Source organism: Pelodiscus sinensis, chromosome 7 (assembly GCF_049634645.1).
Source record: "Pelodiscus sinensis isolate JC-2024 chromosome 7, ASM4963464v1, whole genome shotgun sequence".
Taxonomy (NCBI): domain Eukaryota; kingdom Metazoa; phylum Chordata; order Testudines; family Trionychidae; genus Pelodiscus; species Pelodiscus sinensis.
Window position 1 is genome coordinate 33,468,412 of NC_134717.1, and position 27,406 is coordinate 33,495,817.

A 27,406-nucleotide genomic window follows, 5' to 3' on the forward strand; every position below is an offset into this window, starting at 1 on the left:
TCATTTAAGTTTCACATTTTCAATCATTTCTCTATATTGAGGGACTAGAAACTTACCTTTTAAAATGTTGTTTTCAGTGTAAGAATGGCACAACTCTGACACTTCCTTCTGCTACTAAATCCCCCCCCCCAAAAAAAAATCCCCAAAGCTATCCCAAGCAGAGTTTTCACCCCAAGAAGGGAGAAATACCACAGAATCCATGAAGTCTAATACCTCCCCACCATGACCCTATTGGGGTTGGCCCCACCTCCAACTGTGCTCCACCCTCCCTAAAGAAAAAGTCTGCATTTACATAGGCCCTCCCGGCCCAGTGTTGGAACTGGAAAGGAGAAGGGTTGGAGGGAGACGTAGCACTGCATGATTCTGGGATTTATGTCTTTCATTGCATGTAGCCAGCGAAGAGGGACATGGTCTGTGATGAGAGTGAAGTGTTTGCCCAATGTGTAATAGTGGAGTGAATCCACTGCCCATTTCACCCCTAGCACCTCCTTTTTCATTATGGAGTAGGCCTTCTCTCTTGGAAACAACTTCCTACTAATGTAGAGGATTGGGTGTTCATCCCCTCCCACTACCTGGGAGAGAACAGCTCCTAGGCCCAAGTCAGAGACATCCATTTGTAGCCAGAACTCCTTTGAGAAGTCGGGGCTGTACAAAACGGGTTCTTGACGGAGCTGGGCCTTTAGAGCTTGGAAAGCTTCTTCACAGGCTTTGGTCCATCGGATCTGGTTTGGACTCTCATTCTTGAGGAGATCACTAAGAAGGGTTGCAATGGAGGACAAACCTGGGACAAAGCAACGATAGTAACCAGCTAACCCTAAAAACTGGTGTACTTGCTGTTTTGATGATGGATGGGCTCGTTGCTGCAGATCTTGAACTTTTCCCACTAGGGGGCAGACAGTGCCTTCTCCAAAAGTGTAACCCCACTAGGTGGTCTCATCCATACTGAGGTGGCATTTTGCAGGGTTTGCTGTCAGACTGGCTTCCTTGAGGGACTGTAACATGGCTGCCACGTGTTGTAAGTGGCTCTGCCAGTTGTTGCTATAAATCACCACATTGTTCAAATAAGCAGCCATGTACTGGCTCTAGTGGTGCAGAATGTGGTCCATCAGCCACTGGAACATGGCCAGTGTGCTGTGCAACCCGAAGGGCATGGTACGGAACTAGAAGAGTCCAAAGGAGTGGAGAATGCTGTCCTCTCCTTGGGCTCAGATGTGAGAGGGGTTTGCCCATATCTCTTTGTTAAGTCCTGAGTTGTAATATATTCTGCTTCTCCAAGCCAATCAAGCAGCTCATCCAGCCGGGGCATGGGGTATGCATCGAATTTGAACATAGCATTCACCTTCTGGACGTCGATGCAAAACTGGGTGCTTTCATTGGGTTTAGGGATGAAAACTATTGGGCTCTTCCAATCACTGAAAGACTCCTTGATTACCCCCAACACCAGCATCAACTGGAGTTCTTGCTTCTCTCAGTTTTCGGGGAAGGGACAGGGGATTCTTCCAGATCTTAGCCCCTGAGTTCCATCAATGTGGTGAACTGCCAGGTGAGTTTAGCCTGGTTTCACTGAAAAGACAGATGAGAATGTGGTGACCAGTTGCTGTGCCTGATGCTTTTGTTCAGGAGTGAGGTTGGATCCAATCTGGACCTCTTCTGGTTTTGATGCATCTTTCATCTGGAGTTCCAGGTCTGGCGAGTAGGGTGTGTAGTGGATTCAACTTATTTTCACGGCTTCTTCCCTCAGGGTGGCTTTTGGGGAAATAACCGGCTGCTCCAATGCCAACGTGCCCTCCGGCAGTGACCACTCCAATCTTGATCTGCACCCCCTTCTGGGGGGGGGGGCATTGTTCTTCCTCCGCTCCTCCTCCAGGGTCCTCCCTACTCCCTAGGACCCCCAGTTCTTCTCCCACTCTGCTTGCCTGGTTGCCTCCTGCAACCCTGCCTAGCAGACTTATGGCCTGGGGCTTCCCTGGCTCAAACTCCCCTAGCCTACCGCAGCTGTCTGCTGCAAGCCGCGGCTGCCTCCTTACAGCCTGGCCTTTTAGGGCTGTTTCCATGTGAGCCCCGGCCTCTATGACTGCCTCCTTGCAGCCCTGGTCCTCAGGCCAGGTAGCCTGGGTTTGCTAGGCTGAAGCCTCTCTCATTGCAGGCCGACAGGCAAGTCTCTCTCCTCCTTCCAGGAATTACTTTATATGGCCTCCAGCTGGACCCTCATTAGCTGCCTCAGCTGGGCTTCCCTCCTTCACTCCAGCTCCCAGCCCCTTAAAGGGCCAGTGCAGGACAACACCCTGCCACAGGTGTTATTAGTAACCCTTACTGGTTCTCCAGGGTTTTAAGAGATTTACATGATAAATCTGTCAAACTTTGCATTTGTCAGGCTGGTCACCTCATAGTTTACCAGGCCCACTCACCGAATCACCTTATAACACCCGTGCCAGCAGGCAAGGATTTTTGAGTCCAAACTGGGCAGCAGCAGTAGGACCTGATCCCCAGTCTGGAACTCAGAGAATCTTGCCCATTTATTATAAATTGTCTTGTGAGCTTCTTGGGCGTGTAGGAGGTTCTCTTGTGCAAATATGCCTAATGCTTCAAGTCTCTCTCAAAGGTTAAGTATGTACTGCACTTCATTATTGGCGTGGGAGAGTTGTTCCTCCCACATTTCCTGAACTAGGTCTAAAATCCCTTGCAGTTGCTTCGCATACAGAAGTTCAAAAGGTGAAAACCTTGTGAAGGCCTGGGGGACTTCCCAGACTGCGAACACGAGGGACAGGAGGAGCTGGTCCCAGTGATGCACATCAGTCTGGACAAACTTGCAGATCATGGTCTTCAGGGTCCTATTGAAATGCTCTACTAAGCCATCTATTCGTGGGTGGTAGATGGACATTCAGAGTGTTTTGATTTTTAATAATTGGCAGAGTTGCTGCACTGTCATACATAAAGTTTGTCCCCTCATCCGTTAGGATTTCCTGAGGGACGCCAATGCGGGTGAAGATGTTCATAAACTCAGTTGCTACACTCTTGGCACTCATGGAGCGTAACGGCACTGTTTCAGGCTATTGGGTCGCGTAGTCTCCTACCACAAGGATGAACTGGTGTCCGGCAGCACTCTTGTCTGGGGGGCTGACTATATCATCACCAATCAGCTCAAAGGGTACACTCATGAGTGGGAGGGGAATCAGCAGGGCTTTCTCGACGGACTGGGGTGTAGTGAGCTGACACTCCAGACAGGAGGCACAAAAGTTTGCCACCTCCCTGTGGATCCCAGGCCAAAAGGGGTGAGCCAAGATCTGGGCCAGCATCTTTTCCCTCCCCAGGTGTCCTGCAGTGGGCATGGCATGGGCAAGTTGCATGACCTCCCTCCCTCAAGGGTAGGCACCAAGAGCTGGTGGTGCACTTCTTTCATTTGTGGGTCCTTCTCTACCCAGTATAGACAGTGTCCCTGAATCTCAAAATGGAGGAAATGCTCCACTTGATGGGGGGGGTTGTGGTCTTCTCATTTTATAGCCACCTGGTCATAGGCTTGGCTCAGGATGTTGTCAGCTCATTGCTCTCCCATGAAGTCTGAGAGGTGAGTTAGGATTGTAGATTCAGGTAAAAGGGCTGGGCCCTTCTTTGGCTGGCTGGGGTCCTAGTCCATCTGGACTGGCACTGGGAGGTCCCCTCCCCAGGATCCACCACTTCCTCCACTCCCACAAGAGTCGCTGTTTCCACTTGACTGGCCTTTAAAGTCTGGGGTTGGCACTCCATAGAGAAGGGTTTCACCAGTTCCAACAGCAGTTCCCCAATATATCCCCAGTCCCTGCTCAGTATCACTAGGTAGGTGAGGTTTGGGGCCAGGCCAACCACCAACGGCTCTTCACACCTTCCTACCCTTAAGGTCACCTGGGTGCAGGGGTAGGTTTTCACGTCTCCATGGACACACTGCAGCCTAATAGTGCCCTGAGGAGGGCCAGGGTTATGCATGAGAGTGTGCCGTGCCAGATCTGAGCACAAATAGAGTCAATCAGCCTGATTGCTTTCCATTTATCCACAGTGGGACAATCAGCGTTGCAGGATCCTGATGGTGTGTGCATATTTGTGGATTCCAGAGCTTTCTGAAGTTGTATTCCACGTACAGGCAGTCCCTGGACCAATGCCCAAAGCCCCAACACGTAAACCATGAGTCCTGATCCTGGGTGGCTTTAGGGTTGTCCCCTCTGGGTACCCGGGAAGATGCGTCTTGGGAGGCTTCCCCGATCCTGGAGTTCAGTAGGGGCCCCAGCTTCATGACTAGTGGATGCATGATCTCCCAAACAGGGACACAAGGGGCTCGTCCTGAGTCTGGGAGTTGGGGTATATGGGTACTTCTGAACCCATGAACCTTTGGGACCCAGGGAGAGGTACAGTATGTCGAGGTTCCCCCAGCCCTGGGGCCCCCAGCTAGTTCTGTCTGACAGGGTCGTGGTGCTCTTGGTTGTTCAAGGGCCCAAAGAGGGTGTCATCTCTGGGGTCCTGGCCGCCAGATAGTTCTCCATCTGTTAGACAGCAGTGACTATGCTATCTGGGTGGTTCTGTACAACCTATTCCCCCTCCCAGAGAGTAGGATCTGAGTAAATTGTTGTTCAGGATCTGCTTGGCGACTTGCACTTCTGTCTTTGTCTCTGGCATCTCCAGCCAGTGTCACGCAGCTTCTGAGTGATGAGGTGGCGTCAGGCTCCTGGTTGGTACTGTTCCTCCTGGAAGTGTTGTCTGAATGTCTCTTCGGAGATGTTCAGGGTGTCAAGGATTGCTTTGATCTGGGCATAGTCTTGAGCTGCAAGTGGGTCTAGTGCATGGTACGCCGTCTGGGCTACTCCAGTCGGGTATGGGGCCAGCACAGCTGCCCACAGTGCTCAAGTACACCAGGATACCACAACCACCCGTTCATATGTTTCCAAAAATGCCTTGGGATCATCGTCCGGCCCCATCTTGATGAGCTTGATAGGCACTGGTGCAGGTGTAGGCAGCTCTGCTGGGGTCATGGGTTGTAGCAGGGAAGTCACGTGCTGCATTAGCTGCTATTGTTGAGCTGCTAATTCTCTATTGAGCTATTGCTGGGCCATCTGTTGTAACAGCTGCTGATGTTGCTCCTGGTTGGCATTTTGCTCTACCATCCACTTCAGCAGCAGCTTAATTTCTCTTCAAGGGCTGGGCATGCACTTGCTTTTTCTATTGTTGTCTCTTTAACACAGCCCTTCAGCAAGGCTAGGGCAGTATCCACATTCTCCACCACTTGTGGCTGGGTCTCCCTGGCTTTGGGGTGACCTAGTGATAGGTCCCAGAGTTAGCCAGCAGAAAAAGGGTGAAGACCCCTGCCACTGGTGCCCTGACCTAGAAACTCCACCCCACTATTTGAGTATAGTACTTGTGTTTGGGCGTGACCCCAAGAGTTCAGATTCTCTCTTTAGCTAGGGTTTTAGAAGGTTGGAGGCTTACGTGGTCCTGTGGCTGTCCAAGTGGACAGACTTTGTTTTCTGTCCTACAGGCAACAGAACCACGCTTCTGTCTCCTTGCTGGTTAGCCCCTAACTGAGCCAGGGTCCTTCCTTTTATCCTGTCTCCAGGCCTGGCATTGACTACAGGTAAAGCGGAGCTGGGCTAGATGGCCCAAAAGGCTTTGTTTCACCCCTGTAATGTCAGGCTCTCTTCTCTTCAGTGCCTCACAGAGGGTTTGTTTTTTCTTCTTTGCTTCTTACCTGTGTGTGGCCCCCCGCCTCCAACTAATTTTGTACAGGCACCTTTGTGTATTTGCTGCTCCCAGCCTTTTTCCTTCTCAGGGGTTGTCTACATGGGTGCCTGGCCCACATTACAAAGTTTTGCCAGCATAACTATGTTGGATACAATTGTGAAAAAAATTGCATCCCTCAATCAACATAGCTATGATGGCAAAACCTCCTAGTGTTGTCAATAATTATACTGGCAAGTGTCCTTCTGCCAGCATAATTTATATCAAACAGGGATGTGGTTTAACTATCCTGGCAGAATTCCCTTTGTCAATACAAGCAGTCTCTCCACTAGATGGCTTTTTTTGGCGTAGCTATATAGGTATTCATATAGGTAGTCTAACAAGTTTTAGTGTAGCCCAGGTCTCAGGAGACTACATCTGAATCAACTCATGGTGTGAGTTTAAAGTGCATAAATTAAAGTGCATTAAATCCCTGCATGGATGCTTACATTCAGAAGTGGCCTTTAAGGAAGATTAAGCTACAGTGAACTAAGGTTATTTATGAATTAGAGCATCCACGGGAGGGGGGGGGGGTTCATGCTGTTTAATTTGTGAGCATTTACTTCAATTTTCATTGATTTGTTTTTAACTTTCCTGAGTGTTCCCATGTAGGCAAGCCCACAGTTAGTCTTCCAATTGCTTCTTGGTGGGCAAATTATTCATAGTGAAAAATTTATGGGGGGGACGACGACACTCTACTGGTACAAAGTCCCTGTAATCATGCATGCAAAGATTTTAAGGACACAAGGGATCATTAGATCATCTAGTCTGACCTTCCTGTGTAACCTAAGAAATAAAACCATCATAGCAGTCACTTCTGACTTCAAAACCTATGAACATATAGAACATATGTGCTCTATCTGTCTATGTAATAGGTGGTTGAACCTGCACTGAGCTTGGTAGCACCAGTATACAGTACTAGAACAGACTGAACTGAGGGGGACAGCTTAACAAAGGAAAGAAAAGGGGATATAGGAGTCTGTATAGAAGTCAGAAAAGAAAACAATGTTGCTGAATGGTACAGAAAACAGAGGAAATTAATATAGAGTGAAAGTTCTTAAATACAGGCAGTCCCCGGGTTACGTACAAGATAGGGACTGTAGGTTTGTTCTTAAGTTGAATCTGTATGTAAGTCGGAACTGGCGTCCAGATTCAGACACTGCTGAAACTGACCGCCAGTTCTGACTTACATACAGAATCAACTTAAGAACCCCAGGCGTCCCCAAGTCAGCTGCTGCTGAAACTGATCAGCAGCTGATTCCAGGAAGCCCGGGGCAGAGCAACCCAGCAGCACCCCCAGACGGCCCCCAGCAGACCACAGGCACCCGGACTGAAGCCGCAGCCGCGGGGGGTCCCGCGCCTCTGAGGCTTTGCCAGAGCAAAGCCTCAGAGGCGCGGGACCCCCCCGCGGCTGCCGCTCCAGTCTGGGTGCCTGTGGTCTGCTGGGGACGGTCCCCAGCAGACCACAGGCACCCTGACTGAAGCCGCAGCCGCGGGGGGGTCCCGCGCCTCTGAGGCTTTGCCAGAGCAAAGCCTCAGAGGCGCGGGGAACCGCCGCTGCTGCCGCTTTGACTGAGGCGGCAGCAGCGGCGGTTCCCCGCGCCTCTGAGGCTTTGCTCTGGCAAAGCCTCAGAGGCGTGGGACCCCCCCGTGGCTGCGGCTTCAGTCAGGGTGCCTGTGGTCTCCTGGGGACCGTCCCCAGCAGACCACAGGCACCCAGACTGGAGCGGCAGCAGCGGCGGTTCCCCGCGCCTCTGAGGCTTTGCTCTGGCAAAGCCTCAGAGGCGCGGGACCCCCCGCGCCTGCGGCTTCAGTCCGGGTGCCTGTGGTCTGCTGGGGACCGTCCCCAGCAGACCACAGGCACCGGGTCTCAAGGGGTAGCAGCAGCGGTTCCCGCGCTTCTGAGGCTTTGCTCTGGCAAAGCCTCAGAAGCGCGGGAACCCGCCCGGTGCCCCTGGTCTGCTGGAGACGGTCTCCAGCAGACCAGGGGCACCGGAGCAGCTTACGAACGGGGCTTTCTCGCCCCGACTTCCGGGGCGAGAAAGCTCCGTTCGTAAGTGCGGATCCGACGTAAGTCGGATCCGCGTAAGTCGGGGACTGCCTGTACTGCTATTTTGATAAAAAGGCTTTTACCCACTTAATTCCAACAGTTCCTTGATTTTCTCTTTATCCTTACAGACCACTTTCTTTTTTTTTTCTGGGAAACCTGTAGTGGTTATAGTATGTTCCCTTGACTTGGCAATGGTTAAACAGGTCTCCTGCAGCCTGAAATAAAATCTCTTTGGGGGGTTGTTATATAGATTTCTTACCCTGAACCTGAAGTCATTTGGGTCTAAGTCTTGAAGTCAGTGAGGCCATGTCTACACCAGGAGATTATTTCACATTTACTGAGTTTGACTTCAAGGCACCCGATTTTACAAATTCAAAGTTCCAAGTCCTAACTACTGGGAAGAATTGAATATAGTTTAAGGCAGGCTCCATTAATGTGGACATGCTACCTTGGACTCAGAGCCCCAGTAAGCACTCTGGGGATCTGTGGGAAGCCTCCCAGAGGCCAATTAGTTCAAATTAGCGGCACCGGAGTGTCCACACTAACATTATTTCAGACTTACAAGTTCAGGAATAGTGTCATGAAAAGCAGGACTACTGAATTTGAATTCTGCATCCCCCTATTCTGGAATAATGGGCTTGGTAGTATGGACGCATCACTTACAGAATCTACTTTGGGGGGCTATTTTTTGGACTAAGATCCTAGTGTAGACCAAGCCTAGGAGCAGGATCAGGCCTACACATGTAATTTTGATCTAATGGAGAGCAACACAAATGGCACCATTTTCCTTAAGGTAATCTGTTAGCTTTGAGACTGAAAACTGGTGGTACAGACTCTTCCCCAGAAATGTGCTGAGCCCAACTATCTCTAATTCAATTGACATATGCCATTTCTCTTTGCATTTAGCATTAACTTATTACATGCCCCGGGCAGTTGGTGAAGCTTCCACTTGGAGAGGCAGTAGCTTCCCAGCCCAGACCCCACTCCCTTTCCCACCATCTCCCGCCTCTCTTCCCTGCGCATCCTGTTTCCCTGTTCACTGTGCTTGTCCCCTTCCCTGAACTCAAGCAAATTATTTTTGAAAAAAACCCTCCACTTTTCTGCTATTTCTTTTTCAACAAAATGAAGCATGTTTTGTACCATGTGCCAGATACTCAGAAGGTATCCAATTAATAGCACTAAAACGGGGAATAAGAAATGTCAGTCACAGGTTTATTAGATACTCTCATAGATGATATACAGGCAGCTTGCAAATGCCCCAAACTCCTCTCATTGATCCTGAGGAACACGGAATGGCAAGCACCAGTTAAAGCTAATTGAGACATCTCTGTCCTTTCTTCACACAATCAAACAAGGTGTCAGGCTTCACCCTGAGCTGGCATTTGTTCTCTGAGAGGAAGATGCTGACTAGAATCAGACTGTAATGTAAAAGTTGCTACCTCAATTCACTTCTTCATACAAAGTAGTGAGGGCTTCTTATGTCGACTGTTTCAATAGCAGTAAACACCTCAGACAGTGAATAAGAATTGCCAAAGGACATGCCAGTAAAATATAGGCTAGCTGCTGCTTTAACCTATTCAGCTCACAGAACCAAGAAGGTAAAATATCCCACTGAGGCAGCATGATGGTGACAGCTTTATGCATCAGACTGGTAGATCCAATATTCCCAGGGGTGAAGGAACCAAATGCCCAGCCCTGTTCTCACCAGGCAAACATAATCTACCAACCACTGGAAGGAGTTGAGACTGAAAAGAGCTAAGACTTATCCTACCAATAACTTTTCTCTTCCTTGCCACCACATTCCTCTTCCCCCTGCCCCCACTTTCTTCCCTCCACAATCTTTCTCCTCAGGCTCCCACTGCTCAAGATCACTGCCCTCCCCACCCAAGAGCTCTCCCTGCACTGACCATCACAGAATTTGAACAAGTAAAAAAAAAATTGCCCCAGCTCAGGCCATTGCTTACCTATGGGAAAGATCTGAAGGGCTCCATTCCTCCTTTCCATTTATTGTTCTGCCCAGTTCCACTTGGCCAGAATGAGGGTATCTGCTGCCACGAATGATCCAGCCCTCCCAGCAGCATATATACTTACTGCAAAAACTGCGTAAGGCTGGCCTACCTGCATTTTTGACTAGCCCTTTGAAAAGTGATGATGGGGGAGGCCGGGTGGAGCCTTACTCTCACTATTCCTGCTTCTTCTGGCAAATTGCTCCAGCATCACACAGGGAGGAGTCATCATCCTGTTATGCTATACAAAACATGCAAGATCTTTTATAGGGGAGAAGGCAGTACACCGCATTTATTGAGAATACAACAGTTTGCATATGCTTTTCAGTTACCACCCCCTCCCCATACACATACACACCATGCACACAGTCCCGCAAGTCAATGTTATATTTACTAGTCCAGAGTCTGGATCAATCTAGTGGCCAGCCAGATTGATCGCAGACGGGAGCCGGTCTTTGTTGGTCATGATCCAATGCTCCTGGAGTTGGTGGCAAGATGAACCAAAAGTCCCATGGCAAAGCACCCTGCTTTTATAATCCTCTTTCCCTGTTGAAGTCTATGGATTCTGCTGTGTCAGTCTGTGACTGGTTACTCCTTAATCGGTGTTATCTTTTAATGTTAATATTCCAAAACACCTCTGAGAGGTCATCCTATCCTGGATTGTTAATCAGTTGTCTTTAGGGGTGCCAGCCTTCACCTTTAGAGCTGTCAATCTGCCCCCTTCCTTGATGCACGCTGGTGATTTTCCAATGCCGATGAATCTGTCTTCACCCCACATTCTCCCCTTTCTCTTTTGACCATCTGGCTTTAACCACGGCCTTCACACCTTATCTCTTCCTGATGCATACATCTCTCATTCACACAAACAGCCTTTCACAGAGACCTTCAAAGGTATGCAAACAGCAGTGTTTTATATTGAGCAAAAGCAAAAAGCATCGTAAATTAAACCTTACTAAATCTTGTGCTCAAAACAGTTCACATTGAAGGCCTGGATCTTCAATATTTCTAATCTCATTAACATAGACACAATACAAAATCCTGTCTCTCAAATACTAAATCTTAAAACAAAGAAATGTATATTTAACTATAGGGCCTAATGAGCGTCACTAGAAAAAAGGGTGGCTAGGAGGATGAAATTAAGTTATACATGGTTTATATTAAACCTGAAATACAAATATAAAAATTCTACTCCTACAATCCCATTAAGTGCCAAATTGAAATTTTCCTGTAATCCAGGAGCAGTGGTTAGTGCATGAATAATGCGGAAAGATTTTGAAATGGTAAAAAACACTTTGCACAACTGCACTTCTCAGCATTTTCTATCTGATGACATCAAAACACCTAACTAAAACCAATCAATTTACATAAATTCCTGTGAGGCAGGCAAGTATTATTATTATCCCTTTTTTCAGATGGAGAAACTGAGGCACAGGAGAATTAAGTTCCTTATCCACTGTTTTTTTAAATCAGTGGAAAAACTCCCCTTGAGACCAAGCCTTAAATGATGGGTCCAATGTTATACTGAAAGTCTGACACAGGAAGGGCATTGAGAAAACCCCTCATCTTCACATTTCTAGCAGAGGGGAGCACAGGCCGCTGGCTGCTTTGAGGTGGGGAGATCACCCTGAAACCCCAGCTTCCCCCAATACAAGAATTCCACAGTGAGGCTGCATCTGACTCTGACGCAGTGTAAGGCTGGCCATGCCCCTCAGTGCCAGGCATACCAAGTGTGGCTGGGCAGGCTCAGCCCAGCATGAGCCAAGTGTGGAGGAGGTTATTGTGAGGGAATCTGGGTGTGGGCAGCTCAGTGGGAGAACTGGAAGCACAGGGGCTTGGTGGGGGGTTCTGGTGTAGGGGCAATGGGACTCTGGTTGAACTCCGTGGAGGAGTTGAGGACGTGGGATTTGGTGTGGGGTGCAGGTGCTGGGAAAGTGGTACTTCCTTTCATAGGAGAGAGGGTCCAAGTGCAACTTGCTGGGGCTCAGAGGGCTGAGGGTGTGGCAGCTTGTTGGATGAGTCCAGGTTTAGGGGAGCAGGACTTGTCAGAGTGAGGGGTAAAGGGGCCTGCTTAACCAGGGAGCCCCATCTGGTGCTGAGGGGACACTGCATGCCAGACTCCTGCTCTCCCCCTGCCCAATTCCTCAGCCCCTTTCCTTCTCCATCCCCCTCCCCCTCACTCCCCATTCCTTCCCCACAGTCTCTTCCCCCTCCTCCTCACCCCCATTCTCTTATTGCACCCCCCCACCCAACTCCACTGCAGGGCACCAAAAACAGGGAGCCTATGGGGGGAGGACAAGAAGGGGAGGGGACTGGGCAGCTCTCTCCTTGGGCTAGGCCAGTGTTTCTCAACCTTTTTTTTTTAAAGTACCCCTTAAAATAAATTACAAGTACCCCCAGTACCTACAGTTTTCAGACACACAAAATTTGTTTGTACCATTGCAACACATCTGTTTAAACAACTTACTCACAGCCAGGTGGGCTATGAAATTTTTGGGTGTAAAAAGTACAAAAATAATAAAGCGCTGTAAAACTTAAAACAAAAATTCGGTTTTCTCCAAATTTCAGTTGTGTTGACGTACCCCCCCCCCAGACTTCTTTTGAGTACCCCTGAGGATACTCAGTATCACTGGTTGAGAAACACTGGGCTAGGTAACCCGCCCACCACTCCACACTAGCAAGGGGGAGGGGGACTATGGGGAGCACACGTGGAGAGAGGGCAAGGGGAGAAGAACCAGCAGCAGACTCAGTAGTGACTGGGACAGTGAAACCAAGCCGTTCCCTATTAGCAAGGGAGAGGGAGCAACTGAGCAGGGAGAGTGCAAAGAAGGAGGAAGCCCACTTTGCCCACCATGGGCAAAGCTGCAGGGAGGGGAAGCTGGATGGGGTGAGGGGTGAGCAAAGAGGGGACTGAGCAGGAGCAGAAATCCACAAACAGAAGAGGCGATGGCGGCAGCAGAGACACAGCAAGCTGGGTGGGGTGGTCTGCAGAGCAGGGCTAGCAATCTCCTGGAGCCAGTGACATGAATGGAATTGAGGCTGCTGCAGCAGCAGCAGCAGCAGCAGCAGCAGGGAGAAACCATGTGACTGTAATAGGAGCCTTTTGTCTGTGCCATGCAGGTTCAGAGGTGAGCTGCTGAGGAGGATCCCTGCTTCTCTGCCTTCCCAGCTGCCCCAGAGCCTGCCTGAACCACACTAAACATTCCTCAGCAATCACACCTGACAGTTGGAGGCCGGGAGGGGAGGGCCAGGGCCAGGGCCAGAACAGCCTTTGCTGTGCCTTGTTTTGCCTTACAGACCATACGCTCATTACTTTGTTCAAGTTTGGAAGCTGTTATTAAGAAAACTATTGCTGAGAAAATTTACTTTGCAGACAAATAGACCGTAGAAAAAACATCAAGCCACATACCTTTCCTGTCGCTAATGGACATCTCTTGTAATAGTTTTTAAATTAATCAGATTATTAGAAATGCAAACTTGAAATAACCTATTGTATAAATAAAACTCCAAAACATGAAAGGTTGCAGTAAAAATCAATTCCTAGTTCATATCTGCTCTCTTGAATTCTTATTAATAATAATCCAGATTGGAGCAAACTTTAACCTCAAAAGTTATCCACCGCCTAGAGTCTTTGGCAAGACATGCCTTTTTATCATGCTAGCCACGGTCATTATTGTCCTTTTCTTGATATATTTCAATCTTTGCCAATATGAACCATAATGAAAAGAGAGAAGAAAAGTTTTAAAGTATGGGTCATTCTAGGAATCAAGAAAATAAAGATTTATAGAGGGTTGGTGTAGCTAGGATCTGCTATAAATTATGTGCCATAGATACACACTAGAATCAAATCAGTCTCAACTTTCACATCCCACTGTGAAATTTTCTCATTTTGTGCCTGGGAAATATGATAGACTGGCAAATATAATTCTATCAAGGATATGGAGGAACGTTCTCTTCCTCACAGCAGGATATTAACAAATAAGACAACATATATATGAATTTTCATTAGAACGGAAAAAGGAGAAGCACCATACAGATAAAATAGAAAATATGAACTTTGCCCTATAGCTTCAAAGAGAAGCAAAACTGTTATTATAATGATTAATGGAAGACCATTAGCTGTAAACATGTTGTGCACCTTAGGAGTCACTCTATATAACCCCCTAATACATAATCACATCATATTTTGGAAAAACAGGTCGAGTATAAAGCTTATTCATTTACCTGAGAGCCTCTTGAAAATAAATAGATCACAAATATAATGTCATCTAGCCATATTACACCTCATATATTGGCTAAAGAAAACAACACTATAAACTTTATGGCACAACAGAACAAACAAAGATGTTAAATAAAAATTAATTTAAGCAGAATAAATTAAGGCAACCCAAGGGAGTTGGTGAAAGAGCTCCATCAGGGATATGTCAGGACCACAGAGTGCAGCTCGCACTCAGGGGCAGGACCCCACACTTGCCCCTACTACTAGGAGCTGCACCAACCCCAGGGGTGTGGGGAAACGTTTTCCCCACCCATCATGTTGGACTCCGGCCCGAGACCCCTGTCATCGCCTGGCCAGAGGTCAGGAGAAGGACCAGGGACAGCAAGAGGAGGTGGACAAGACAGACACCGTCACCCTGTCCCTGGAGCCGGTTCCTGGCAGCCAAGACATCTCCCAGCCTTGTCTGACACCAGGGAGAGATCTTCAGGTGAGTGCTCTCAGTTTGTCACACACACAGGGCAGGGAAAGCAAGTGCACAGGAGGCGGGGAGAGGGGAGGGGGTCGAGCATCAGTTGGGTTGCTCAGGCTGGACATCGTGCTGAAGTCTGTGCACGTGAAACCATATGCAGTGTTAGCGTGTGCCACGTGGACTCAGCAGGCAGCCCCTGAGCACAGGTGGGATCAGCTGCCAAGCTCAGGGGGGGGCCAGACACATGTCTGGCCCTGGGGGGAGGAAGGGGACTCCCAGCAGACTAGCCACAAGGGCTCAGGCACGACCCCAGCACACCGAGGAGTGCCGCACACAGCACATGGGCATGCCTGCACATACGAGGCAGCAGCTGCTCCTCTGGACAGCACTGTGAGCCTCAGATGTGTGTGTGTGGACCCAGGGAGGGCCAGGCTGCTCCTGGATCCTCTGATGCCCATAGGATCCCACTGTGGCCAGACATTTCCCTTCCCTGCTTGTCCATGGGCCAGGGGAGAGGGTAGCATGGTTCCCTGGGCACCTTGGGCCCCCTGTGAGGAAGGGCCTGTTGTGCAGGCCACACATGGCCTTGCTCCTGGGACATCCCCCTCCTCTGGCCCGAGGACTGTTGGTAGCTGCTCACGGAGGAGGGCACAGCCTTAGGGAGAGTGTCTACATGGATGACTAACCGCCTCTCCCTCTTTGTGTTCTCCACAGCCAGACCAATGAGACTGAAGGCTGAGCCACGCTTTCCATGCCAGTTGCTAGAGCCCGGGGGATCCAAAAGCACACCAGGGTCCGGAAAGACCTCTTGTGGCAGCATGTCAGCGTCCTGTGTGACATGCAGCAGACCCTGATGCAGAAGATCCGGAAGTGGCAGAACTGCGCTTGGGACCAGCTAATGCAGCGGTGCGATAGCATGTGTGCCATCATGAGGGATATGATGGCACACCCGCCTGCTGTCGCTGCTCCTGCCAACCACCTTCCTGCTCTCCCTGCTATGCCCATCCCCTCCTCCCCCGGCCCCCAAGTGATGCCCTTGCTCCTTCCCCAAGCAAAGCCCATGCTCCCTCCGCAAGCAATTCCCGTGCCCCTGCTCCAGCCCCTCCCTCCTGCCCATCCTCCTGTGTTTCCTGGACCTACCCAACCCCAAGTCTGATGAGGTCCCCACACCCGCGGTGGCACATCCAGCTGCCCCCCACACTACTCTGAGCCCCTCTCCCATCCCAGTTATGAATCCCCCTCCCCCTTCTCAGCTGTTGTTACTGAAAGATCAATACAGAGTTCGTTTTGTTCAAAATCAACATGTGTCTTTATTCTGAGGTCAGGGAAGGGAGGGGTTGTGGTGGGGAAGGGATAGGGCAGCAAGCCAGAGGCCCCTAAGGGGGATATTCTGGGGAGAGTTACTGGAGTCCTTAAGAGAACCTCTCCCTGAGGTTCTCCCAAATGTGCACGCCGGCCTGATGAGCTTGTTGGATGGCAGCTGTCTGGAGCTGCTCAAAGGGTTTCCCCTCACAGCCAGCGTCTGCCCCCCATCCTGGAAGGACGGTCTCCCCCTTCCTCTCCATAATGTTGTGGAGGACACAACATGCTGACACCACCTTGGGGATGTTGTTCTCCCTCACATCGTGGCGGGTCAGGAGGCACCTGAAACACACCTTGAGGTGGCCAAAGGTGCACTCTACCTGAATCCTGGCCCAGTTCAGGTGGGCATTAAATTGGTCCCTTCTGGGGTCCAGGTGGCTGGTGTACAATTTAATTAACCATGGCACCAGGGGGTAGGCTGCATCCCCCATGATGCACAGTGGCAGGTGCACATCCCAAATGGCAAATTCACGGTGGGGGAAGAATGTGCCCACCTCCAGCTTCCCGTACAGGCTAGAGTTCCAAGAGACACAGGCATCATGTGCCCTGACAGACCACCCGACAAAAATGACAATGAAGTGTCCACGGTGGTCGTCCAGGACCTGTAGCATCATAGAAAAGTAGCCTTTCCTGTTAATATACTGGGTTGCTCTATGTTGAGGTGCGCGGATCGGTATGTGAGTCCCATCGATTGCTCCAGCACAGTTTGGGAATCCACGGGCAGCAAATCTGGCACATTTGGGTCCAAGTCTCCTAGGCAGATGACCTTCCACAGCAGGATGGAATTTATGGCCCTGAGAGTGCCTTACCTCCATGAGGAAGGCCCTGACAGTGGACTTCCCCACGCCACACTGGTTGCCCACCCCTGCTAGCTGTCAGGGGTAGCGAGATTTCAGATGGCTGTTGTGACCTGCTTCTCCAGAGGGATGGCAGGCCGCAAGTGGGTGTCACATTGTCAGAGGGCAGGGGTGAGCCAGGCACACAGCTCCAAAAAGGTGGCCTTCCGCATGTGGAAGTTGTGGAGCCACTGCTGGTCATCCCACCACTCCATAACCAGCCGGTGCCACCAGCTGGAACAGGTGTCCAGCCTCCACAAACACCTCTCCACAGTGGGTTGCAAGAGCGGAGCCTCTGCACCCAGGGAGAGGATTCCCAGAATGAGCTCAGGATCAAGCTCAGTCAGGACCAAAAACTGTAGCATGGCTGTGTGGGGCCATCGCATGCCCAGGGGCACCTCCAGCTCCATGGCACAGAGGAAAATGCTGTAGCATCCAAAAAAGCAGGGCAATCACAGCACACACTGTGAGAGCTTTTCTGTCCCTCAAAGAGGTAGCAACCATGCAGCAGAAGCAGAGAAACAGCTGTCCAAGGGGATCCCTTTAAGCGCGTGTCTCTGCAAGGCTCTTGCACCAGCACTAGGAAGCAACTGGTGTCCTAAAGCTCTGCCTGAAGTGGTTCCACGCGGCCTTTTATGCAAGATAGCATCCAATCAGTGTGGAGGCTATCTTTTGAAAGAGCAGATTGCTTTTTTGATCTGCTTTGCCAGTGTGGACGCTCTCTTTCGGAAATTCTTCCAGAAGATCTCTTCCGGCAAAGCTTCTTCTGAAAGAAGCCTGCAATACATAGTCCTGTTTTTTGTTTCAGCTAGACCAGACTAACACGGCTACATTTCTATTACTAGATGAGTCAGGACACTCCACAGCCCTGGGGGAAGAAGTAGGATTTGGACCTATGCCTTACTATATGCAGTGTATAAAGACTACTGCCCTGATGTTTGACTCCTGGATTCATTACCTATTTTCTGTATTATGTTGTTTCCTGAAATTGAAAAAGCCATTGTGAGGGAATGTAATCTGGAGACACAGTGAATATATATGGTTTTGTAAATCAGAATGAAAATTATTAATGCCAGACAAAATTGCTTAAATTATAATTTTTAATGTATGTCAAATACACACATACAAAAAAAGGGCTATGAACATTCTTTTATTTACTTAGTTTTACTCTTCAGTGAACAGAAGTACATCTATTAACAACGTTTTGGCCTTTCTCCAGGTCCAGCCTTAGGTCAAAACAACATCCATGACAACAACAGGGTAAAAAAAAAACCAAACCTTTTAATTCTCCCGACCAACCCCCTCTGCCCAATACCACACACAGACACTCAAAGTTTGAAGAAGAATAAATGGTAGTATACGTTTGCTAAAAGTATCTACAAGATAACAAATATTACCATCCAACTAAAAGGATAAACCCCACTCCCAGAGCTGGGGTAAATGCTACTGGTCTCTGAGCAACATCTTATAATATTCTATGTGACCTCTGGGAAGCTTGCCGCACAGATTTTAATTAAAAAGAGCTTTCAGCACGATCTGTATTTGAAGGGTCTCCTATGGAATGTAAGCTCTTCAGGGCAGGGACTTTCTTTTACTGTGTTTGTATAATGACTAGCACAGATATTTTCCTCCTGGAAAATGGATAGTTTCTCTGTTCTCAGTGATAGTAGTGATTTTGTGATGTGAAGTGCTCTTTAGGAATGGGACAGAGTACCACACTCATCTCTTAGGGGATACTGCACACTGTTCAAATACCAGAAGTTGTTACTTTCATACACCACAAAATTCTCCTAAGCCAGGTTTACACTAGACCCGGAAGGTTGGCTTAATGACAAAACCCCAACAACATAAATAATATAGCTGAAGTTGACATACCTTCAGCCAAGCTTAGTGCTTTCTTCCCAGTGGGAGATTGATAGGAGCAAATGCTCCCACTGGCTTCCCTTACTTCTTGTAATCACAAAATTTGAGGAGTACTGGCGCTGACTAGGTACCCTTATAGTTTTTGATTTAGTGGGTCCTTGCTAGACCTGCTAAATTGAATGCCAGAAGGTCAATCTTTCTCGTGGCAAATAGAGACGTGGCCCTATATGTAAACTGGTGACCTAAAGATGAAAGGCTCTGCTTCCTATTACTGATCATTGAGTCAGCCATTCTGAAATCTAACTTAAAACATGCTTAATAAAACAACAAGAATTTTGGTTAGTTTAGAGACACCAAATAGAAGAAGCTTTTTAATCTTTTAAAAATTATTCTCAATTGATACTTTTGTGTTTATTGTAAAGTACAAGTAATATCTATTTTACCTTTACATTCGTTCCATTGTTCAAATTCTGCTATGCTTACTTGTGCAATAATCCAACTGAAGTCAGTGGTAAAATCCTGACCTCATTGAAGTCAGTTGCAGAACTCCTATTGTCTTCATGATTTTGACTCAGTGGAACAATTCATATGGTTAAAGAAGTAGGATTTCATATGATATGAAATTTTCACTGACTTCAGTATGAGTGCAAGAACTGCAAATCTGGGCTCTCTGCATAAACATAGCTTTTACTATTAGTTGGGCAAGAATACCTAAAAGTACAGATGCTTAATTAACTTGTTCCAGTTCCAGAGATTAGATTTATAGTAAACCCTTCACACTGAAATTATTTCACATGCTGTTATATTGTCTCACCTTATTTCACTGTCCTTCAGTAGACTTTGGATCAGGCCCCCAAAAAATCAGGTTTTAGTCAGACCTACCTGATAAATCAATTCACACCACATCCCGTATTTGCAATGTATGGATATAAAAACTTGAAGTTACACAGGCTGTTCAAATAAACACCTTCAAGGATTTTTAGATCAAAATTGTAGTTTAATACAAGGAAAAATATTGGTTTTGTTATTCTGTGAATAGGCCAACATGTTGCTTTTTAAAAAATGTTTTCAGATAACATGTGTGTCTGTTGTAAAAACAGTCTGCACTCTGAATCTCTTTACCATGAATTTCAGGTTAAAACATTTCAGAAGAAATGATTAGTTAGGTAAATATAGCACCCTTTTCTCTCTCTAAAAAATTCTTGATGGTGTAATTTGTATTTTATCTCCTCAACTGCTTTTTCTTCAGTTTTGTGCCTGCCATCACAATTTTTCTTTTTACTAAGGATCTATGGCAAATAGATAGCAACTCTAGTTAAAAACTGAGCTTTTAAAATCATTATTAAAGTCACTGTCATGAATAGCAAGTGGAATTAGTAATTATTAACTGCTTATTTGAAAAACTTCCAAAAAAGGGCTGAAGTTATTCTCTTGTACTAGAATAAATGGACTGACAGGTTAAAATACGCTGCTGCTATGGATACCTAAAGTATTATTTATGTGTGTTATCCACAAAACAGTGCAATTATGGGTATGATATTAAATCTATGTTTTATGCATGAAATTTTCTTCTATGCAAAGGGCTTGCACAATAACCTGTACAGCTCATAGGTTTATCGTTTGAGTCTAATTGGGATTAAATGGCACAGGATCTCTGCACAGGAGTAGGATTTTTCAGAACTCCCAGGGCTATCTTCATGTTTAAAGCTGCCCAACTGAATTTTCTGAACAATGACAAACATTTTTATTTTGTATTAGAATGTCTCCACTAGAACTCAGAGGAAGCAATCTGGCTATTTTTAAACAGTATTCACTTTTGGCAGTGCCTTAAGCGTGAGTCCTTAAAGAAAAGGGTAGAACACCAAAGGGGGAAAGGAGACAGGCAAAGAAAGAGGGAAAGGCAAAGAGGTTGCAAAGATATTTTTATGAATTTTGGATTTATGTAAGAAAGGCTACAAATTCAGTTGTTACTGATTAAACCAATACCAAAGCCCATAGTCTGGCATCAGGACTCCCTAAACTTCCTAGAATTGCAGACATTATTCTTGTCATTCATAAATTCCTGTCTTTTATTTTATGTAAGCCAACAGTGTGGACTGATTGTGTCTGGGCATGCACCATCTGTGTGGCATTGTATCATGTACAATGTGCAGTAAAATTCACCATAAATAGCAAATACAAGATAAACTCAGGAAAATGTGCTTATTGATGGTGAAGTTTTATTTTCTTTGTGGAGTAAATTCCACAGAACTCTTCAGTGCTTTTTCTTTAAATCTAATTTGTAGGTCTTAATATTAAATGTGTTGTTTTGTAGCATTCCTTTTGTAGCAGTTGTTTACAGTATCTTCAATACACACAAAATATATTTGCTCTAGCTGAATTTTTGTATCACTAAGATGTGCCAACAAATGTCCATGTAATCAGTCATAAGAAATAAAAACGAAATAGTGCTTTTACATTTTCTGTCAGTAAAACTAATTTTCCAGTGTCTGAAGTGCTAATAGAAATCTGCAGTAATGTCCACTTTTTGCTTTTCTTGGTGCTTGTAAGTTACATTTTTAAATGTGGTTGTTGAGCCTCTGTACAGGGGATTTGTTCCCTAAAAACAACAACAACAAAAAGAAAAAATGCTAGTAAGTTAAATGTAACTTTTCGTAAATCTGCCATTTGATCATTGACTCATTACCGCATGTGTGTAGATGCAAACCATTAACTTTAATCCTACCTCTTTGGCTTTAGAGCAGAATAGGTCACCATCAATGCTATAAATGATTCCTGAACTGATTCAGTCTGATGATGCAAGCCACACACAAACTCAGTAGTACCTTTCATTCCTAGTATGTGGCAGTAATGTGCTTATTGCTATATTACCGAATATAACATTGTAAATTTGTCATGTAGCGATCCATTGAAGATCATAATAAGGCATAATGATGATCAGTCTACACAGAGTGTAACAAATCAAACCAGAACTAGGAAAAAATTAGCAAATGTATCTGTCTTCCACGTTAAAAAAACAAATCTAGTTAAACAGTATGTTATCAAAGAAATACTTAACTATGTGTCTTACATTATTTTCATGCAGAAAGTCATGACTGGATCCTTCCAGGAGGAACAGACTGTAAAAAGTGTTTTCTAAAAAGAGTCATTTAAATTGTTTATGCTGACATCATTCCCCTACTTGATCTCTGCTGGCTACTCAAATGAAAAGGTTCTTTTCCCTCCTCCCTTGATAGCAAATGTAGCAGAGGGGCAGATAAGTCTAAAACTTCACAGCTGTAATCACATATAACTATGAATAATCAAAGGATAGATTTATTATTTCTCACACTTCAGAACTATGGGCCAAGTAAAAATAGTAATAGTTGTGTTTTATAATGATAGTAGAGACACGACGTACACTTATTACAGAATAAAACAGTTTATATATGGGAGAAGTCATGCATCAGTCCCCCTTCAGACAATGTGCTTTGTTGGTCTGCACCTGTGGAATAAGACCCCTTCCATTCATATCCAATAGGGCTGGCAGCCACTATGGGCTCTGGGGCTAGGCGAGTGTGTATAGGGAGGACCAGCTCCACAACCCCAGAAGGGGCGGAGCCAAGGGCTGGCAGCTGTTAGTGCCACCCTGATAGTGGTGTGCCCCTTGTTGCCATCAGAGCCATGCCAAGTGCCTGGTGTAGTACTCCAGTGGCAATACAAGGTGGTCCAGGGCTCCAGTGACCACTGCCTTTGAATCTCTGGGCCCTGGGCCCCCTCCCCTATTGGCAGGTCTGCTCATATCAGCGGTTTTGTGCTATCTGAAACTACAGACCTCCTGCCTTGAGGATTACAAAGATGTCCAAGTTCTTACCGCACAATTACCACCCACGAGCTAGTGTGTTCCTTCTCTCCTTAATCACCTTCCTTAGGCAGGCACCTAAAAGATGCCTCCAGCTGGTATTTCTGCTTTCAACATTGACAGTCCTTAATGCTCTCCATTACAACTCCAAATATTTCAAGTAGAGCGTGTCTAATTACACAGATGGTATAATTGTATTTTGCAGTACAGATTCCTGAATTATTTTTAGAAGATTTTTAGGCAAATTCTCTCCATTCTTCTACTTTTCCTCATTTCTTACAACCCTGAGGTGAATCCCTCATGCCTACCTTAGACCCACAACTGTCTGGTTGCAACATTCTCAGCAGTTTGTCAATGTTATTATGACTTGAACTCTGGTTAGATTCAGCTGCTTGAAGGCAATGTGTCATGGTTCTCATACTGGTTCCCTCTATGATCAACACTAGGAAGTGCCTTAACTACCTCCATAGTCTGTGTGCAAAATGGCATTAATCATACTTTCCTACATGTGGATTTGTTAGTTGATGATAGAGAAGTGCTTTGAAAATAAAAGGTGCTAGACAAATATTCTTGGCTACTGAATATCAGTTCCAGCTTTAATTAATAACCCAGTTAAATACTCAACATTTTATTTTGGTTACAGATTTTTTTCAAAAGCATCACAAAGTCTACACAATTTCAATTATGTGGTAATCCTAAATAAAATGTTTTAAAGTCACTTGGGGGTGGAAATGATTCACCATTAAACTGTTCAGTTAATTATAAAGATACTACTCATTTGTCAAGCCTGTTGTCCTTTCTTTAAAACACAGATTTGTGCCAATTAGTATATGTAATATATATTTATCAGAATTTGTTCATTGCCTCTTTCAACCATGTTTAAACAAAGCTATAGCAACTCAATAAGCTACAGTTGATATTGCATGTCTTTTCAGGTCTGCTGGCAGGCCAACCCATTTTTATTGCTATCAACAGAGTGAAATGTCACATAACACTTTTCTGTTTGAATAAAAATGTTTTCGCAAAAATGCTATTTTTACTCTTCTATATGCACAAAGTACTAATGAAGCAGTTAAAGTGATTGTTTTATAGGAATTTATTAAATGTTTTAAATTTTACTGTTATTTGGCCAAGCAGAGAACTAAGGGGAAACAAGGGCTCCATTTTGAGTGCTCTGGGAGGGGGCTTGCTTTTCATCCTGTTCCCTGGACCTTAAGGGAGTGAGGGGAAAGTGCTTGCATTCCGTGCATTCATTTTACAGCAGGCTACTCCCCCTCTTACCAGCCGGGTGTGAGAGGAATGTACGGAATGCAAGCACTTTCCCCTCACTCCCTTAGTGTCCAGGGAACGGGATGAAAAGCTAGCTGTGTCCCGGAGTGTATGGCTACTGTCCCCACTACGTGCCCGAAATGGTACCCTTGAGGGGGAGTAAGAGCTGTTGTTGCTCTGACTACAAGGGGAGAGCAGAGAATCCTCAATCACTACTATAAGAAAGTGGGGTGTGTGGAGGGGGAGTTAGGAGATGGATGGGGCAGGGAGTGGGAACCTTGAGTTCACCATGCCACTCACCATTCAGAATAGCCGGCTGAGTTCACAGAGTGGGGGACCAAATAAAAAAAGTGGTGCAGTAACTTATTGTCCATCAGAGGAAGGGGAGAACTGGAATGGAGTTGCAATTCTGAGACCTAATGCTTTTCCAGAACTTATCTTGGAATAGCACAGTTGCACACTGATCCCTGCTCTGGGCTTCATGGTTCAATCTAGCTCAAAGTGTTTTGCAAATTAAACTGTGAGCTGCTGAGTGCCTTCAGTCTTCATAGCCAACTCACATGATCAGGCTCTCTGATTTTGCTTACCCATGTAGTACAGGCATTTCTGGGGCAAAATGCATCAGGTATTTAAAAGATAAGTTTCAATCTTGGAACAAAGTTACAGTTTACACCTATCTCCATAACATAAGAACAACCTTCCTGGGGCAGACCAACGGTTCATCTAGCCCAGGATCCCATCTTCCAATAGTGGCCAATGTTAGGTGCTTCAGAGGAAATGAACAGAACAGGTAATAATCAAGTGCTTCATTCTCTGTTGGCCATTTCCAGCTTCTGGTAAACATGCCCAACACAAACATCACTGGACATGGGGACAGTTCAGATCCAGAACCTTGACTTTTGGGAGTTTGGTTCTGCTTGTTATAGAACTTTAACGGTACACAGTAAACTCCATCAAATAGTTTAAGACAGGACTGAGGAATACCATATCTGAGAATACTGAAAGAATTTAGATAAGCTGAATGTAGCTGAAGTTTGGGCAAGTCACTTCGTCCCTGCTCTTGTAGAAGGTTTCCTGGGACTGTTAATATAATATGTCAACATCAAAGCTACGTATGACTTTTGGAACACAACCTGAAACAGTGAGGAAAACCTCTGTGGTTCCAGGGTTTGGATGAAAGTGAGGCTTCTTTATCTTTTACACAAACTTTTAGGTGAAGTTCAGAATCCTGAACCTGAAGTGCATGCAAACCTCAGAATGCTCAGATGGCCTTTCACTTCCACAAGAGGACTCCTCCCACCACAGTGGTAGAAGACATATACTGTCCAAATTCTATTCTATTCTACTATACTGAGATACTTAGGACTGTACCACATTGTTAATTAGAAAAGGCCAAGGGATTTAGAGGGCTAACAGTAGGCATGTTAATGTTCTTTCCAGTGCCCTTTGCATGGGCTCACTGATTTTCCCTTCAGAAGCTCCTTTATTTCCCTGCTGATGGCTCTTTTTTCTCCTACATTTCCCTTTTACCAGCCTTAGCTAACCCCAGATATTATGAAAAAAATCTTGGAATTAAATGTACCTATTTTTCATGCTCAAATGCTGGAGATTATTCAGTAAATGGTTCTGCTGAAGTTTGGCAATTGTGATGCTACTCTGGATGAATTACTTAGTTAATGAATTACTATTTAATATATTATATTACATTAAAATAACTTCTACTCTTCTCCAGAAAAGTTGACTCAACATGTGGCTCCCAGCATCTTTCATTTAAAGACTACTGCAAAAGAGCAAAGTTCCAGGCACAGGAAACAGGGGGAAAGGAACGTATGATACTTATCGTCACAGGACTGTGCCTCTAATCTTAATCAAGGTATTCACTGACAGATATATATAATATTATTCATTAGATGCCCAGTTGTTTGTTAAGAAAACAATATCTCATTGCATAATATTTGCACATGGAAGAAATAAAACAAAGAATAGTACCATGAATCTATTTTTCATTCCTTTCTAAAGCCCCATTACAATTTTTAATTATAGCATGCTATACATGAAAATCTACTGACGGAAGAAATTTGGAAATCTGTCCAATTCCTTTATTAATTGTGAGCTATTTAGCCAGATCTTAGAGACTTGTGTAAAATTAATGCAAGTACTTACCGTTTGCCATTTGGCCTTTGATCTTTCTGCTTCAAATTTGGCAACCTCCTTTCGGTCTTGAAAAGAAACTAGCACTTTCCATATACACAGTAGAACAATGCCAATCAGAAGGATAGCAAGAGAAACACCCAGCATTATCATTGGAATATTTGGAGGTTGTGGGCAATCTGTGGAAACAAAGCAAGCTAAGAGTATTAGTCACAAGTATAGCTAATTAAAAACCTCTGAGAATAACCTGCTGGTTTTCATGGCTGTGTGTTGCATGTGCCTTTTCTTTCATGTATGTTTGCAGTCCCTGAACACAAACCCAGGAATTCAAAGTGAAACTCAACAGAAGCAGTTTTATCGGAAGCTCCCATGGCCAGAAGGATTATATTGAAAGCATAAAAAGTATTCACTTCATATGATTTCCTTAGCTCTAATACAAAATTAACTAATAGCTTCCAGATGGAGGTTCTTTGGAATACATTTAGAACACCAAAATAAAAATACAAAAGTGCTTTTCTTAAAGAAACAGGAAACGTGGTTGGCTAAGTGGAAGCATGAAATCTCATAATCTCACTTCTGGATTTATGGTACTCAGGAATATTGCAGAGGGAAAGATGCTCCATAGATTGTCATCTGTTGAGTGGGTGACTAACACAGGGATACAGCTTTGGTGATATGGAGAAGCTAGGGGAAATGGCATCTCAAAAATAAAGAAAAAACAAGATTCACTTTGAAATGCCGCAACCTTAGATATAGGACTCGGACCGGACTCCAGTAAGATTAGAGCTGCTTGGAAAAAGTTCAAAAATTGAAACACTGGGAGATTATGTTATTTTTGCAGAAACTACAGTTAGGCAAAAAAGCAAGGGAAAAAATCCAAACAATATTGAAGTGACTCATTTCAATATTTTAAAATTCTGTATGATATCTTTATATGACAATATTCAATGTAACATTTTTAAAAAGTCATAATATAAATGAAACATCTTGAATTTGTCCAAATGAAATGTTTTGAGTGATCCAAAATTATTATTTTTCTGGAATTTTCTTTCATGAAGAATTTTGAATTTTTCAGTTTTGGTTTTCATTCTGATGGAAGCCAAATTTTGAAATATTACTAATTCTTTGCAAAACAGAATTTCCATTCTCCACACAGGTCTAAGTGAGATATAGAAAGACTTCTACTATTTTCCAATGTCCACTGCTACAGTATAAACAGTATTCCTAACTTAGCTCCCACTAGAGTCAATGGCAAAACTCTCGCTGTTTTCAGCAGGGCAAGATCAGATTCCTAGAAATGACAATGAAGCTGCTTTGACTTTGGCTTCATTGATTCAAATCTACTCATTAAAAATACTCACATGGTCTTGCCCACATGAATCCAGTCAGTTCTAAGTTCTGAAAAGATGTTACTTTCAGCCCTATCTGAAATGATAAATGTCCTTTCCATTCATGACCAAACCTCATGAGTAAAGATGGAGTGAAGATAAGCAGAAGTACTGGATAAGGAGATATTGCATCAAATCAGATGCCCAACTTTCAAACAAAAGAATGTAAGTAGACTCTGGAATAACATACTTGATTGCTGAGTTTGGCACTTCAGG

General features: G+C 45.4%; 1 protein-coding gene and 1 long non-coding RNA gene across 5 annotated transcripts in view; one reads left to right on the plus strand and one right to left on the minus strand.

Moving 5' to 3' along the window:
• Positions 1-27,406, plus strand: part of LOC106732175 (uncharacterized) — a 37,460-nt gene that overhangs the window by 5,535 nt on the left and 4,519 nt on the right. The window contains exon 2 of one of the 2 annotated variants that reach the window (XR_012905184.1): positions 25,384-27,355. This is a non-coding gene — a long non-coding RNA (uncharacterized LOC106732175). The remainder of the gene's footprint in view (positions 1-25,383; positions 27,356-27,406) is intronic. The other variant, XR_001368439.3, reaches the window with a different exon arrangement.
• ITGB6 (integrin subunit beta 6) overlaps positions 17,745-27,406 on the minus strand; it is a 93,287-nt gene continuing 83,625 nt past the window's right edge. For all 3 annotated transcript variants that reach the window (XM_014574716.3, XM_014574719.3, XM_006111648.4), the window contains 2 exons: positions 25,815-25,981; positions 17,745-21,140 (listed from right to left, as the gene is read on the minus strand). In XM_014574716.3, coding sequence (XP_014430202.2) covers positions 21,039-21,140; positions 25,815-25,981 — 269 coding nt within the window. In that variant the 3' untranslated portion in view covers positions 17,745-21,038. The remainder of the gene's footprint in view (positions 21,141-25,814; positions 25,982-27,406) is intronic.